The following is a 12,396-nucleotide window of genomic DNA, read 5'->3' on the forward strand; positions in this document are numbered from 1 at the left end:
AAATACCCTGCACTGAGATGATGTACGTAATAAACAAGGGAGCAAGCCGAATCCCAACGGGAACTACTAATAATATATTCTAATAATACTAATATATTATAAAAATAGCAGATGGTCGTTGGCAACGGCAAAAGTGTGGAAACATCATTTGCACTTGGTCGCAGAAAGACTGTTGTTCGCAGCCAATCTGTTGCTTGAGCCACGTAACGGCCAAACAGAAAGTCTGTTGTTCGCAGCATTCGTTATTTGAGGCGTATGTTATATGAGGCACCACTGTATATACAGTGACTATATTAAAATTTAAAAATAAATTTTAAAAAATGTAATGATGAAACATGACATAAAAAATTTATAGACATTGTTACAACATTTAAAATGTTTACTAGTCTGTCACCAATTGTATTATGGAAACTGGTATATATAGTTTATAGATTTTTAAGATTAAGATACTAGTTTTTTTTTTTTTTTTCTTTTGTTAGGCTTGTTATGTGACAGTTTGATTTGTATTTTTATTGTATTGTTTAACATAAGAGCTTTGTTTGTATTTTGATAATTGAACAATATAGAAAAATAAGCTTACTTTTATGTGATATAAAATATTATCATTTCTATTAGCAGCAAGTGATAGAAATTACTGTAAATTTATCATTATTTTCACTACTATTAAAGCCAAATGATTGCCGAGTTACATTGCCCTATATTACTATTACTATTATTAATTAATAGGTAAAATAATATAGCCCAATATAATTTGGCAATCATTTGGATTTAATATATAACTGTCAGATTTGGATGTTTCTATTTCACTATTATACCAATTTTTCTCAATAAAAACATTTCAATTATATGAGAAGCAGTTTTTTTCCCAACCTCTGATAGTCCATAAAACAAAAACAAGTGTCAATAACAAAATGAACTTATTACCGAAAGTTAGGTACAAACATGATTACTTTTTGACATAATCACTGTGAAAATTGAGGCATTTGTCATATCTGTGGACAAGCTTTTCTGTCCCCTCTTCATAGAATGTTGCCATCAGTGAATTTGAGATGGCTTAACGACATTGTTTTGAAGATCGTCATTAGTCTCAAACCTCTGCCCTCCTAGCCATGTTTTCAGTCCAGGAAAGCGGTGGCAGTCTTCACACATTAAAAACTTCTATGCTGGGTGGAAGTTTTTGCCACCTTTAAACACCCATAGACTTCCACCTCTTTCCTGAACAGTAAAAGTGGCTAGGAGGGCAGAGGTTCAAGACTAATGACGATTTTCAAAACAACTTTAGGACCCTTTCAAATCATTGGCAGCAACATTCTATGAAGAGGGGACAGAAAAACTTGTCCACAGATATGACAAATACCTCAATCTTCACGGTGATTATGTCAAAAAGTAACCCTGTATGTACCTAACTTTTGCTAATAAGTTCATTTTGTTATTTACACTTGTCTTTTTTTTATGGACCATCAAAGGTTGAAAAAAAAACAGACTACATATTATAGTTATGTGATCATAAAATATATAAAATTGATATTAATAGTTTTATGAATAAAGTAATTAATGAATTACATTAATAACTGCAGATAGAGGGCAACACATTGAAACATCTTTTTGTAGAAAAATACAACCATTAAACCAAAAATAATTATTGTATATGACCACCTTGAGCAAAAACCTACTGAACATGAAGACTAATGCATAAAAATCGTGCATTATTTACATAAAGATGACACAACCCAGTATCATTTTCAATTGAAAATTAAGTAGACATATTTTAAAGTCTTTTTCTTTAAACCTTTTTGCCATCCAACACAAAAGTAACAGTAAGTCGGCTTGAAGATATAATAAATTCTTCATAAAACAACATAAAACATTGAAAAAATGAACACAAAATTAAAATTGATCAAAAGCTGATCTTTTACTTTAGGATTTGGCATATTTTTACAATAAAACATACGAAATATGTCTACTTAATTTTCAATTGAAAATGGTCTTGGGTTGTGTTGTCTTTATGTAAATAATGCACGATTTTTATGCAAAAATTGTTTGTGAATACCTGAAAGCACCACCAGAGGGCTCAAAGCAGTAGTTAAATATGGCTACAGGACATGATAGTTATTGTAAGAAAAATTTTTTATTGTTGTTTTATTGTAAAAAAAAATGCCAGATCCTAAAATAAAAGGTCGATCAGTGTTTGATCAATTTTAACTTTTAATTTTAATTGTGTTAATTTTTTCAATAATCTATTTATGTTGTTTTATGAAGAATTTATTATATCTTGAAGCCAACTTACTGTTACTTTTGTGTTGGGTGGCAAAAAGGATTAAAGAAAAAGAATTTATGTCTACTTAATTTTGAAATGAAGACTAATATTTAACAGTAAAGAATGTTCTTTAAATATAGGCACTGCAGAATGTAGAGAGACAATAATTTTAAGGGATTGCACTAAAAATCCATATACAAAGTTGGAAGTGCTATAATACCAAAATGTCTAAAAAAAATTGATAAGCAAAGACAGCATGCATTAGCTCATTTGTGTAAGAAATTTCATGTTCATGGGTTCTGTCATGTTTATGATGTGCAAGATCAATGAAGAACATCAAAATTTGATAGCTCAGATTAATCATGCTAATAATAAACCAGATTTTCAGTGTTAATAAATATTTCAGAATTGGTCATCAAACTGTTCATGATGTCACCATAAAGACTGACGAGTGCTCAAACAATGAGCAGAACTTCAGGATCTGCTAGAATTGCTGACAACATGCCTGTAAAAAAATTGACATGCTTTTTAAAAACAGTTGATGGATGAAATCAAGTGCAAAACTTGCTCAGATGTATGAAATGTTTCCTACTTATGCAAAAAAAGTTATGAAATCAGCCATTATAAAGTTTATGCCTCAAAATCAAAGGATAAACAACAACAGCAGCAAATGGAAGGAATGAAAATCATGATTGTGAACTTCTGGAAAATTCAGTTCATTACATTATCTATGACAATGAACCTTCTTTTATGCTTGAAGTCATTTACTGACAAAAACTACTCAAATGGTCATTGTATCTTCTAGCCTGATTGTACAGTACATCATGTCAATGTGCAGTCATTACTATCATAAAACTTGAATATTTGGGTATTAATTAGGTAAAGAAAGTAAATTATCCAATATGCCTCAAGTTGTGGAGTATAGAAAGGTTTTGGGCTCTTCTTAAGCAAAAAGTTTATCAAGATGGATGGAAAGGAAAGCAATATCATGCTCAAAACTTGAATTGAAAAAACTTTAACAAAGTTTGACAAAAATTATTTTTGTTAACTAGCAATAAACATAAAATCTCTGCTGCTACTATCAATACTTGAGGATCTATTTCTGTGATTAAATAAATTTGAATAAAATTTATACACATAAAAAGCATTTTTAAGAGGGGAGAATATTATTCTAACCTCAAACTCTCTTTCACGGTTTGGAGGGAAGAATTTTCTAACCCCCCTTTTCTATCCAAATTCGAATAGTTGCGTGTATTTTCTCATGCGTGTAGAGAGCCAGCAATGGAAGAAGGGGGTGGATACAAAAAGGGGAAATTTGTGGCTCGTTAGGAGCGAACCGCGAAGTGGTTCTGCAGGAACTAAGTGAACTGCCAGATACTCTGACCGTTAGTGGAGATATACGGACAGCGTCAGAGTGCTCTAACTGGGCGACGCGTGCGTATAAATATGTCTAGTCCGACGGTATATTTACAGGATGGTCCAGTGAATCTTTGAGTTCTGGTTTCGCAGCAAATGAATCTGTACAGTTTCATAACTTCTGATTTCTCTTTGTTATTATTGTCGTTTTATTCATTTTTCTCTGTCAAGAATACCGAAATGTTGCCGGTTTAACTCATATATTTTACTTTTATTCCCATACCACTTCATTAATTCATGAAATAAAGCAATTAATTTCGATTTAGATAAAATCGTTTTAAGTAATTCATGAAGATATTTGTTTCGAATTCAAGATGGCAATTTGTGTAAGCCGTTATGATCAAATGCAAATTAATACATTAAAAAATAAGGAAAAAATAACGGGAAAAGTTTAGCATCAATATAAACAATATTAAACAAAAGATAACGATTGGAGTTTTGAATTTTTACACTATTTTTACGGCGCAATTTTAATAAGTTCACTAATTATATATTAATTGAATTGCGAATTTACTTCATAAGCTAATGAATTTTGCCATTTAAAATGCTATTAATATTATAAGTTTAAAAATATTTTCAATTTTGTCTGTTCTTTAATCTTTAAAATTTATTAACTAACATTTTTATTTGGCTGCAATTTGAAAAAGATTGTAGACTTATAAATTCCCCTTTATCACTCGTTCGTCCGTCCGTCTGTCTGTCGTTCCTTAATCTCGAAAATAGAGTTAGATAGATGAAAGACGAGACCAGATATGAAAACTTGGGGACAGAAGACCCGGATTAATTATATATGAACGTACGATGCAGACCAGAAGTCATGCAATTCAAAAATTTTTTCCGGAAAGATGTTAGATAGATGACAGGCACGACTCTATTATTAAAGGAAACGGGCAAGCTNTAATATAATAATAATCAATATTTTTCAAGTTTTTCATGATTTTATAAGTTTATGATGTATGAAAACAGGACACAGAAACTATTTGTTTAAAAAACTCATTGAAATTCAATAGATGTATATACTAGTGTTTTAATATTATCATATTCCAAACTTCTACAAAAAGATTTTTGATCAAAACTGTCTTATAGATTTTAACTTTGATTACTAAGTAAATAATGAAAGAATATTATGGAAATTGTAAGATGAGCTAGACAGTTTAAACACACATTGAATATTAAACTTGTATGCAAATTTTTTATTACAGGATCACAGCATAAATTGGTAATTTTTCACTGATTTTTCCTGTGTAATTGCATGTTAATACCATTCCTCAAATTTGACAGTTCTGAAAATTCCTGTAACGTGTCTTCTCTGCATGTGTAAATTTCAATGTCTTATGTTATTCAGTTTAGGGATATTGTTTCATTTACCAAACAGTTCCTTCAAACTTTCTGATAACTAGGTAGTACAGTAGAGCATTGATTATCCGACTCAATTGGGGACTCAGCTTGGTCGGATAACTGAAAAGAAGGAAAAAAATACATTATTAGTATAGTATATTATGATATTAGTATATCCCATGTAATTAGTTTATTAATATTAACCTATTAACCAACTTTGCGTTGAATTTTCATTGATGTTTAGCCTAACAAATGTTTTTTTTTTTTAAACAATAATCATCGCTATTGTATCGTTAAAAATTATTTTAAAATTATTTTATTGCTCACGAAACAAACAACCACTCATAATTAGAAAATTAAGTCTCGTTTAAATATTGGCCTCCCTTCAATGGTCGAGCCGTTGATGCCAGCTAAAATATGCAAATATTTAACAAAAATAATATTAAAGTAGCCAAGATATAGCCAAATATTGTAATGCCACATCACTAGCAGACATTTCAAATTTGCCGACTAGAACAGTCGTTAACCAATGTGACGGTTAATCGGGAGTCAGATAATCAATGCTCTACTGTATTATGAAATGAGTTTAGCTGGAAATAAATGATGAGAGGATGGGAGTGTTTTTCAGAAGGAGCAGTGAGCAATTTTTTGTATTTTTTTGACATGAAATATATCCACAAAAACAATTAAGTTGTTGAGGATCATAACACCCAGACTAGTTTATAGAGACAAGCATTCAAGGTTCTAATGATTTGCAGACTATGCATATCATTATGTCATTCATAGCTGACAGATATCCATAACATCATGACTACTTCTTGTGGCATTCATAAAATACTTCCATGGTGCCATTTTTGATGATGTTAGAGCAGAAAATCATCATCTTATGCAGGTGATTGCAAGACAAAGAAAAATTATATGTGATGGCATGCATAAGGTGGTAATTTTCTATAGTGCTTTTTTTTTTTTTTTAAGTGTCTGTGATAAGTGGAAAAAATATTTTTATCAAAATTTTTACAGTTAGATGAATAACATGTATCATGAGGATATCACAGAAGCACAGCTAACTGTGCCAATTTAATAAAAATGCTCATGAAAAACTAGCAGTAGCAAAAAATTACTGTATGTAAACTATTTGGTTAAAATTATTTTGAAATTAAATATAAAGGATGCCTTTGCATTTTATAGCACGCCTTCGTAAACCTCAAGATGGTCTTTTTACGGGATCTATTGATGCTGTTGATACTTCTAATGCAACCTACAGAATAACTTTTGACCGTCCAGGCCTAGGCACTCATTCTATACCAGATTTTGAAGTGCTGGTATGATCTTTTATTTAGATACTTAAAATTATTATTTATCCTAAATGTTAATACAGTTGTATTGAATTAATAGAGTAATGATCCTTCAGAGATGATGCCTATATCTGCCTTTGCTCAAAAGCATAGACCCAGAAACATATTTTATACTCCTCCAAGATTTGGATTAAATTCCGCTTGGCCACAATTGGTAAATACTTGATTATATATGTAATCTTATTTTTTAATATTACATGAACATTTAAAGTTTTTACTTTTTATTAAAGGATAATGATCCTTTATTGGGTGGATCATCATTACAGTCTGATTTATCTTTAATGGAAGAAGGAACTTTAGGAGGATTTCCGAAAAAGTTTCTTGTATTGTTGGTAAGTTAGTCAGATATTATTATTAGTTATCCTAACTTACTACTTTTCAGGAGACTAATCTGAAAAACTGATTTTCAACTCCCAAGTACTTTTGAGCCTGTGTGGCTCATCTTCAGGAGCTTCTTATACTGCATTTCTTAGTTTTTGAACATATGCTCAAGAAATTTTGCATTGTATACATCTTCCAATTCTTTGTTCTTTCTCTGGAATATTTTTTCTTTAAAATGAGTAATTATTTTATTGTGACATCGTCACAATGCCGTACTGCAAACTGAAAATTTGTATATAATTAATTGGGGCCTTCTGCCCCTAAGCTTTCCATATCTGGTCTTGATTTTCATCTATCTAACTCCATTCTTCAGATTAAGGAAGAACAGACAGATTACAGTGGGAATTTATAGTTACCATAAGTTTTTTGCATGGTCTCGAGAAAAGTAGTTAGTTAGAATAACTTATGAAGTTCTTATGGGAATAGGATTTGATATGATTTATTGATCTAATACTTTCTTTACTGATGTTCAGAACTTTGATGATACAGTAGAGCATCGATTATCCAACTCAATTGGGGACTCGGGTTGGTCGGATAACCGAAAAATATGAAAAAATACATTATTAGTATAGTATATTAGTATATCCCATATAATTAGTATATTAGTATATTGCTGTTAACCTACTTTGCGTTGAATTTTCATCGATGTTAAGCCTAACAAATTTTTTTTAAAAATAATAATCGTTGTTATTGTATCGTTAAAAATTATCTTTGAATTATTTTATTGCTCACAAAACTAATAACCACTCATAATTAGAAAATTAAGTCACATTTAAATACTGGCCTTCCTTCAATGGTCGAGTCGTTGATGCCAGCTAAAATACAACAATTTAACAAAAATTTAACAAAAGTAATATTAAACTAACCAAGACATAGCCAAATATTGTAATGCCACATCACTAACGGACATTTGAAATTTGCCGACTAGAACGGTCAGTTAACTGATGTGACGGTTAATTAGGGGTCGGATAATCGATGCTCTACTGTAATTTTATATAAATTCACTTGTTATAAATCTGAATTACTTGGTGGCCTGGTCAGTTCTGCCTGTGTAATTTTGTATTTATATTTCTGATTTTGAAAGTACAAGCATTAGTTAACACAATTAACCAAAAGAGAAGAACTTTATGAACAAAATTCATTAAAATTATAGGTGAATCTATAAAATATTTTGACATAAAAATTTTACTTTAGAATATATTCAATTGATGGTACTAAAATTTTAATGAAATTTGTTTTCTAATTTAAAATCTAAAAAATTGGCTAATTTATTTATTATAGATGTAATCAATAATTATCATCATCATGTATCTGAAGATATATTCAAAGATATCTAATGTATAATTACAATGCGCTTTATAATTCAATAAATGTTATAATGATGTGAATGTTTATAGTCAATAATAATGTTTTGAATGGAAATTTTTGAAGTAATGAAAACAAGTACACTTAATTCGTAAGTGCGACTGTTATTGTTGACTATTAAAATTGTTCATTAGAGATTTAAACAAAAATTTAGCATTAGCTTTTTATATTCTTAAATGTCTTAATGATTTTAAAATAGATAATGATTTTAGCAGAGACTGTTATTTTGTAGCGTACAAAATTGATTAGTACTGTTATGCTTTAACTTTTATAATGGAAAATAGCAAAAATGATCAAGAAAACAAATTCAAATAAAAAATTTTGCATTATAGTATAATGGTTCTTTAAATTCAGATATTCTTCGTCTTCTTTGTAGTTTCTAATTTCCAAAGACTATTAATTCTTTTTCTGAATTTTATAAATTACTTGTATAAAACAACAAAAATAACAATTTATTTTACAAATTATATACATTTCTCAAACAATTACTGAGCAAAAGTGAAAATCCTGGAGAGGAGACTTGACACCCATTCTATAAAGTAACTTTTCTAATTGGATTCTTTCCAATGCATCAATTCAAATCCTTTCACTTGAATCCTGTTACGAGTCTACATTCCAGAAAAAGTTCTTATTTTGTGTGTTATGTTCCAAAAAAGAATAAGTAACATTTTACAAATTCAAATTGTTGGATTCTGTCACATCTAACATTATTTATTACTATTTTTATTTATAATTAATTACTATTTAAAATTGTAATTTCAGTGTGTAATTTCATAAAATTAATAAATTAATTTGTGCATTATATTAATGTCTATTTATTGTAAATGATATTTGAGCATTTTGTATTAACTACAAAAACAAATGTTATTTATCATATTTGTTTAATTATGTTTATTATAATTAGTTTATTATTATACTGAATAGGTACGTCTTTCCAAGATATTAGCTGCAAAAAAAGAAAAAATAACTTGGTTGAAAGAGATGAATACTGAAGCTGAAAAATTGGTTGGTATTTAATTTAATTTAATTTTTTTTTTATGATGAAGAACTGTTATTTATTCCGACTTGGAAATTTATTTACACCAGTAGATAATGGAACAGTGATGTCACATATATACATGAATTTACAATATTTTGGTTAGTTTACGACTGATTATTTTGTTATTCTTCTAATACGTGATCATTTTGATCACTTCATTCACAGATGATGACTTAACAGGAAATAACAGATTTCTTTGTTCAGCATTTGAAATTAGAGCATTCCAATGAGCATGGTTCCTGAGAAATGCCACATGACAGCACACAATGAGCAAACAGCGGGCTCGAGTGGTAGCCACGTTTAATCTTTGTCCATCGTTCAAAAATTCAATATTTCCGGAATAATTATTTCCTCTGACACAAGACGATATAATGACATCTTTTTCACATCCTTGAAAGCCGTCGACGTGTTTATTTCTATTCTTTGCTGATATTCCTTACTCAAACTCGTTTGATTCTCAAAATATCCAGTGAAAACCTGTCTCTGGCCCTGATAAGGCGTAATGATGCCTATGGAACTGGACATGGGAAGAATATGTAACAGTTCCATGCATAGTTTGCTGACAAAATTTGCTTCAGGCATGTTATATATATTTGCAGGATTATCTTTACATTCTTGACTATCTATAATATCTAACATTATGTATGGTTTTATAGGAAATTGAGGACGAGTTCCACTAGATATTAATCTAGTACCATAAAAATGTTGAGAAGGAAATTTGCAGATTTCGGGATGCATACAATATTGTTCAGTCAACATAAAAATTGGACTATGTTGCTTCATTTGCAAAAAATATTTGTAAAACCTTTCAAATAAAGATAACTGAAATCCACACTGTGCAGCAGTTTTCAAAGTAACTAATGCTGGCAACAGTTGTGGATCACCCACTAACACCAATTTATTGATTCCATATTGGAGGGGGATCAAAATTTCAGGTTCTGTGCATTGAGTAGCTTCGTCCACGATGCAACAAGTGAATGTAACAGAACTATTTCTACCAAAAGCATTTTCTAGTGGTGCATTCTTACAACTGTTTAACGTAGTGAGTATGATGTCCGCTTTGGTTAAGATCTCTATCCTTAATTTCTGCTTATAATACTTGATGTTTCTAAAACTATTGTTTCTGTTTCTAAAGTAATCAAGCCTCTGATAATATTTTTCTAACTGTAATTGTTTAGCTTTTATTTCACTTTTGGGTTGGTATTTAATAAAATAATTTTCCTTATATAATGAAGTAAATTTATTTTTATATTGTTTTATTGAACTAGTTTTAGAATAAAATTTTTAAATTAATTTGGTTTTTAGTCATATGTATTAATAAGAGTGTGATTGTTATACAGTATTTTGTTAAACTTATAAAAGTTAAAAGAAATCAAAGCTGAAAGTTTCTATCTTTTTAAAAATTTTCTAACTTTTATAAATAATGGAATCTGTGATACAAAAAATGAAATAAATCCATTGAAATTCAGAAAATTTACAAAAATAATTGATTACAAAAAATTTCTTCAAAATTTGTCCTTAATATATCTTGGGAACACAACAGTCTTATGGTGGAGCTGATCTTTTATTTTCTTTGAAATTGTTTGGACAAATTTATTGTGAGATTAGAGTCTGTGAGACTCTGCCCACTATCTAGGATGGCTAAATACTTTTTGTCTTCAGGATAGTGATATCCTTTCAACATCAGGGTTCCAACAGTAGCTAGGGAAAGTCTAAATTTGCACCCTAACTTGTGAGTACTTCTAATTGGCAGTTTAATATCGGAGTGGTGATGTCTGAGGTCTAATCAGAGGGAAATCAAGTGGCAGAGGGATGGTGTTGATTCATGAATGGAGGTAGAGACAAATCCACTGATAACTAAACTACTCTGTTTATTGATATATATATATACGATGATGATTAAGCATACAAGGTATATACATAGACTATTGAGTTTCTAACTACTAAATTCTATTCAACTGAGAGAGAGAGAGTTCAGCTGAAAGCTAAGTAGAATACCTCTTTTCATATAGACTGTTTTCTTCTCATAGTTGAGTAGTCATTGTCATAGAGGTTGGGGGTTTCTCAATGGAGACAGATGAGCTTTGGTCCACTAGCTCTAAGTTTGAACTAGTTCCAGCTCCGTTAACTTCCAGGGAAGTGTCTACCAGCTTCTATGGCAGAACCCTTTCAGAGCAGTGTGTTAGCCCCTTGTATCCTGTAATCTCCTCCAATCGGGGGTTAAGGTTTTCATCATAACTCAAGTTGACAGATGTTTGTCAAAAATGTGCGATAACATCTTGCCACGGGAAGTCAGGAGTCAAAAAAAAGCTTAGTTTTTCTTTTTTCTCAACTTTTTTCACCAACATACAAAAATGTGTCATTTTTAACGACCAAATAATAATTTATATTTCGAATTATTAAATAAAATTATTCACTGTCTCCTGGACCTCACATTATAGTATTTTATTATTTTTTATTACATATATATTAAAATAAGAAAATATTTTATAAAATTTTATTTTTACTTCAAATAACAGCGTTCCTACCAAGAACCAATACCATTAGAATTTCAAAAGCAATATGCATCTGTAATTTTAGAATTTGAAAAATTAAATAAAGATCTAGATGAATATCTGACTGGAGTGCAGCAATATTGTCAAGAGGTAATATTTTGTAATTAATTTATTAAATAAATAACTTATTAAATCAATCAAATTTCTATCAAGTTTCTATAAATTTCTAAAGGGGAAAACTATAATTTAAACATTTTTATTACAATCTGAAATTTCATTAATGTATTCTCACAAATTTTGTTATTGTTTTCCTTCTGTTGTTTGGTTAGAATATATTAAAATTTCTATATTTTTGTAACTATCTCTCTATAATAAATACATTATTTGTTTCATATATTTCAGAAATTAAATGATGCTTAATGATACTTAAGTTCATTTTATATTTAAACTTTAAACTTAATTTAAAAATCTCTAGTAAAATCCAAAAACCTCATAGAGTTGTATAAAATGAGATAGAATTGATTAATTATCCAGCTATGCAATTTTGGAATTAAGAATACAGAAAATACTTTACTGTATTTTCAATTTTAAATTATTTTATGGTTTCATTTGATGAAGCATTGTATTTAAGACAAAATGTGGCATTCAGATTTAATATTTAATTGCTATATTTAGAGACCATATTGTTGCTGTAAAACTATCAGACTGCTTTTTAACTAATATATATATATATATTAGTTTTTATATATT

General features: G+C 29.5%; 1 protein-coding gene across 1 annotated transcript in view; it reads left to right on the plus strand.

Annotated features, from left to right (window-relative positions):
- The window catches only part of LOC111623240 (protein lin-9 homolog), a 44,598-nt gene that overhangs the window by 18,618 nt on the left and 13,584 nt on the right, over positions 1–12,396 (plus strand). Inside the window, exons 8-12 of the mRNA XM_023365734.1 lie at positions 6,200–6,333; positions 6,407–6,520; positions 6,597–6,698; positions 9,037–9,117; positions 11,671–11,796. Of these exons, the coding sequence (XP_023221502.1) occupies positions 6,200–6,333; positions 6,407–6,520; positions 6,597–6,698; positions 9,037–9,117; positions 11,671–11,796 (557 nt within the window). The remainder of the gene's footprint in view (positions 1–6,199; positions 6,334–6,406; positions 6,521–6,596; positions 6,699–9,036; positions 9,118–11,670; positions 11,797–12,396) is intronic.

This window comes from Centruroides sculpturatus, unplaced genomic scaffold (assembly GCF_000671375.1).
Source record: "Centruroides sculpturatus isolate CEXI.00-Female unplaced genomic scaffold, Cexi_2.0 scaffold262, whole genome shotgun sequence".
NCBI classification, from domain to species: domain Eukaryota; kingdom Metazoa; phylum Arthropoda; class Arachnida; order Scorpiones; family Buthidae; genus Centruroides; species Centruroides sculpturatus.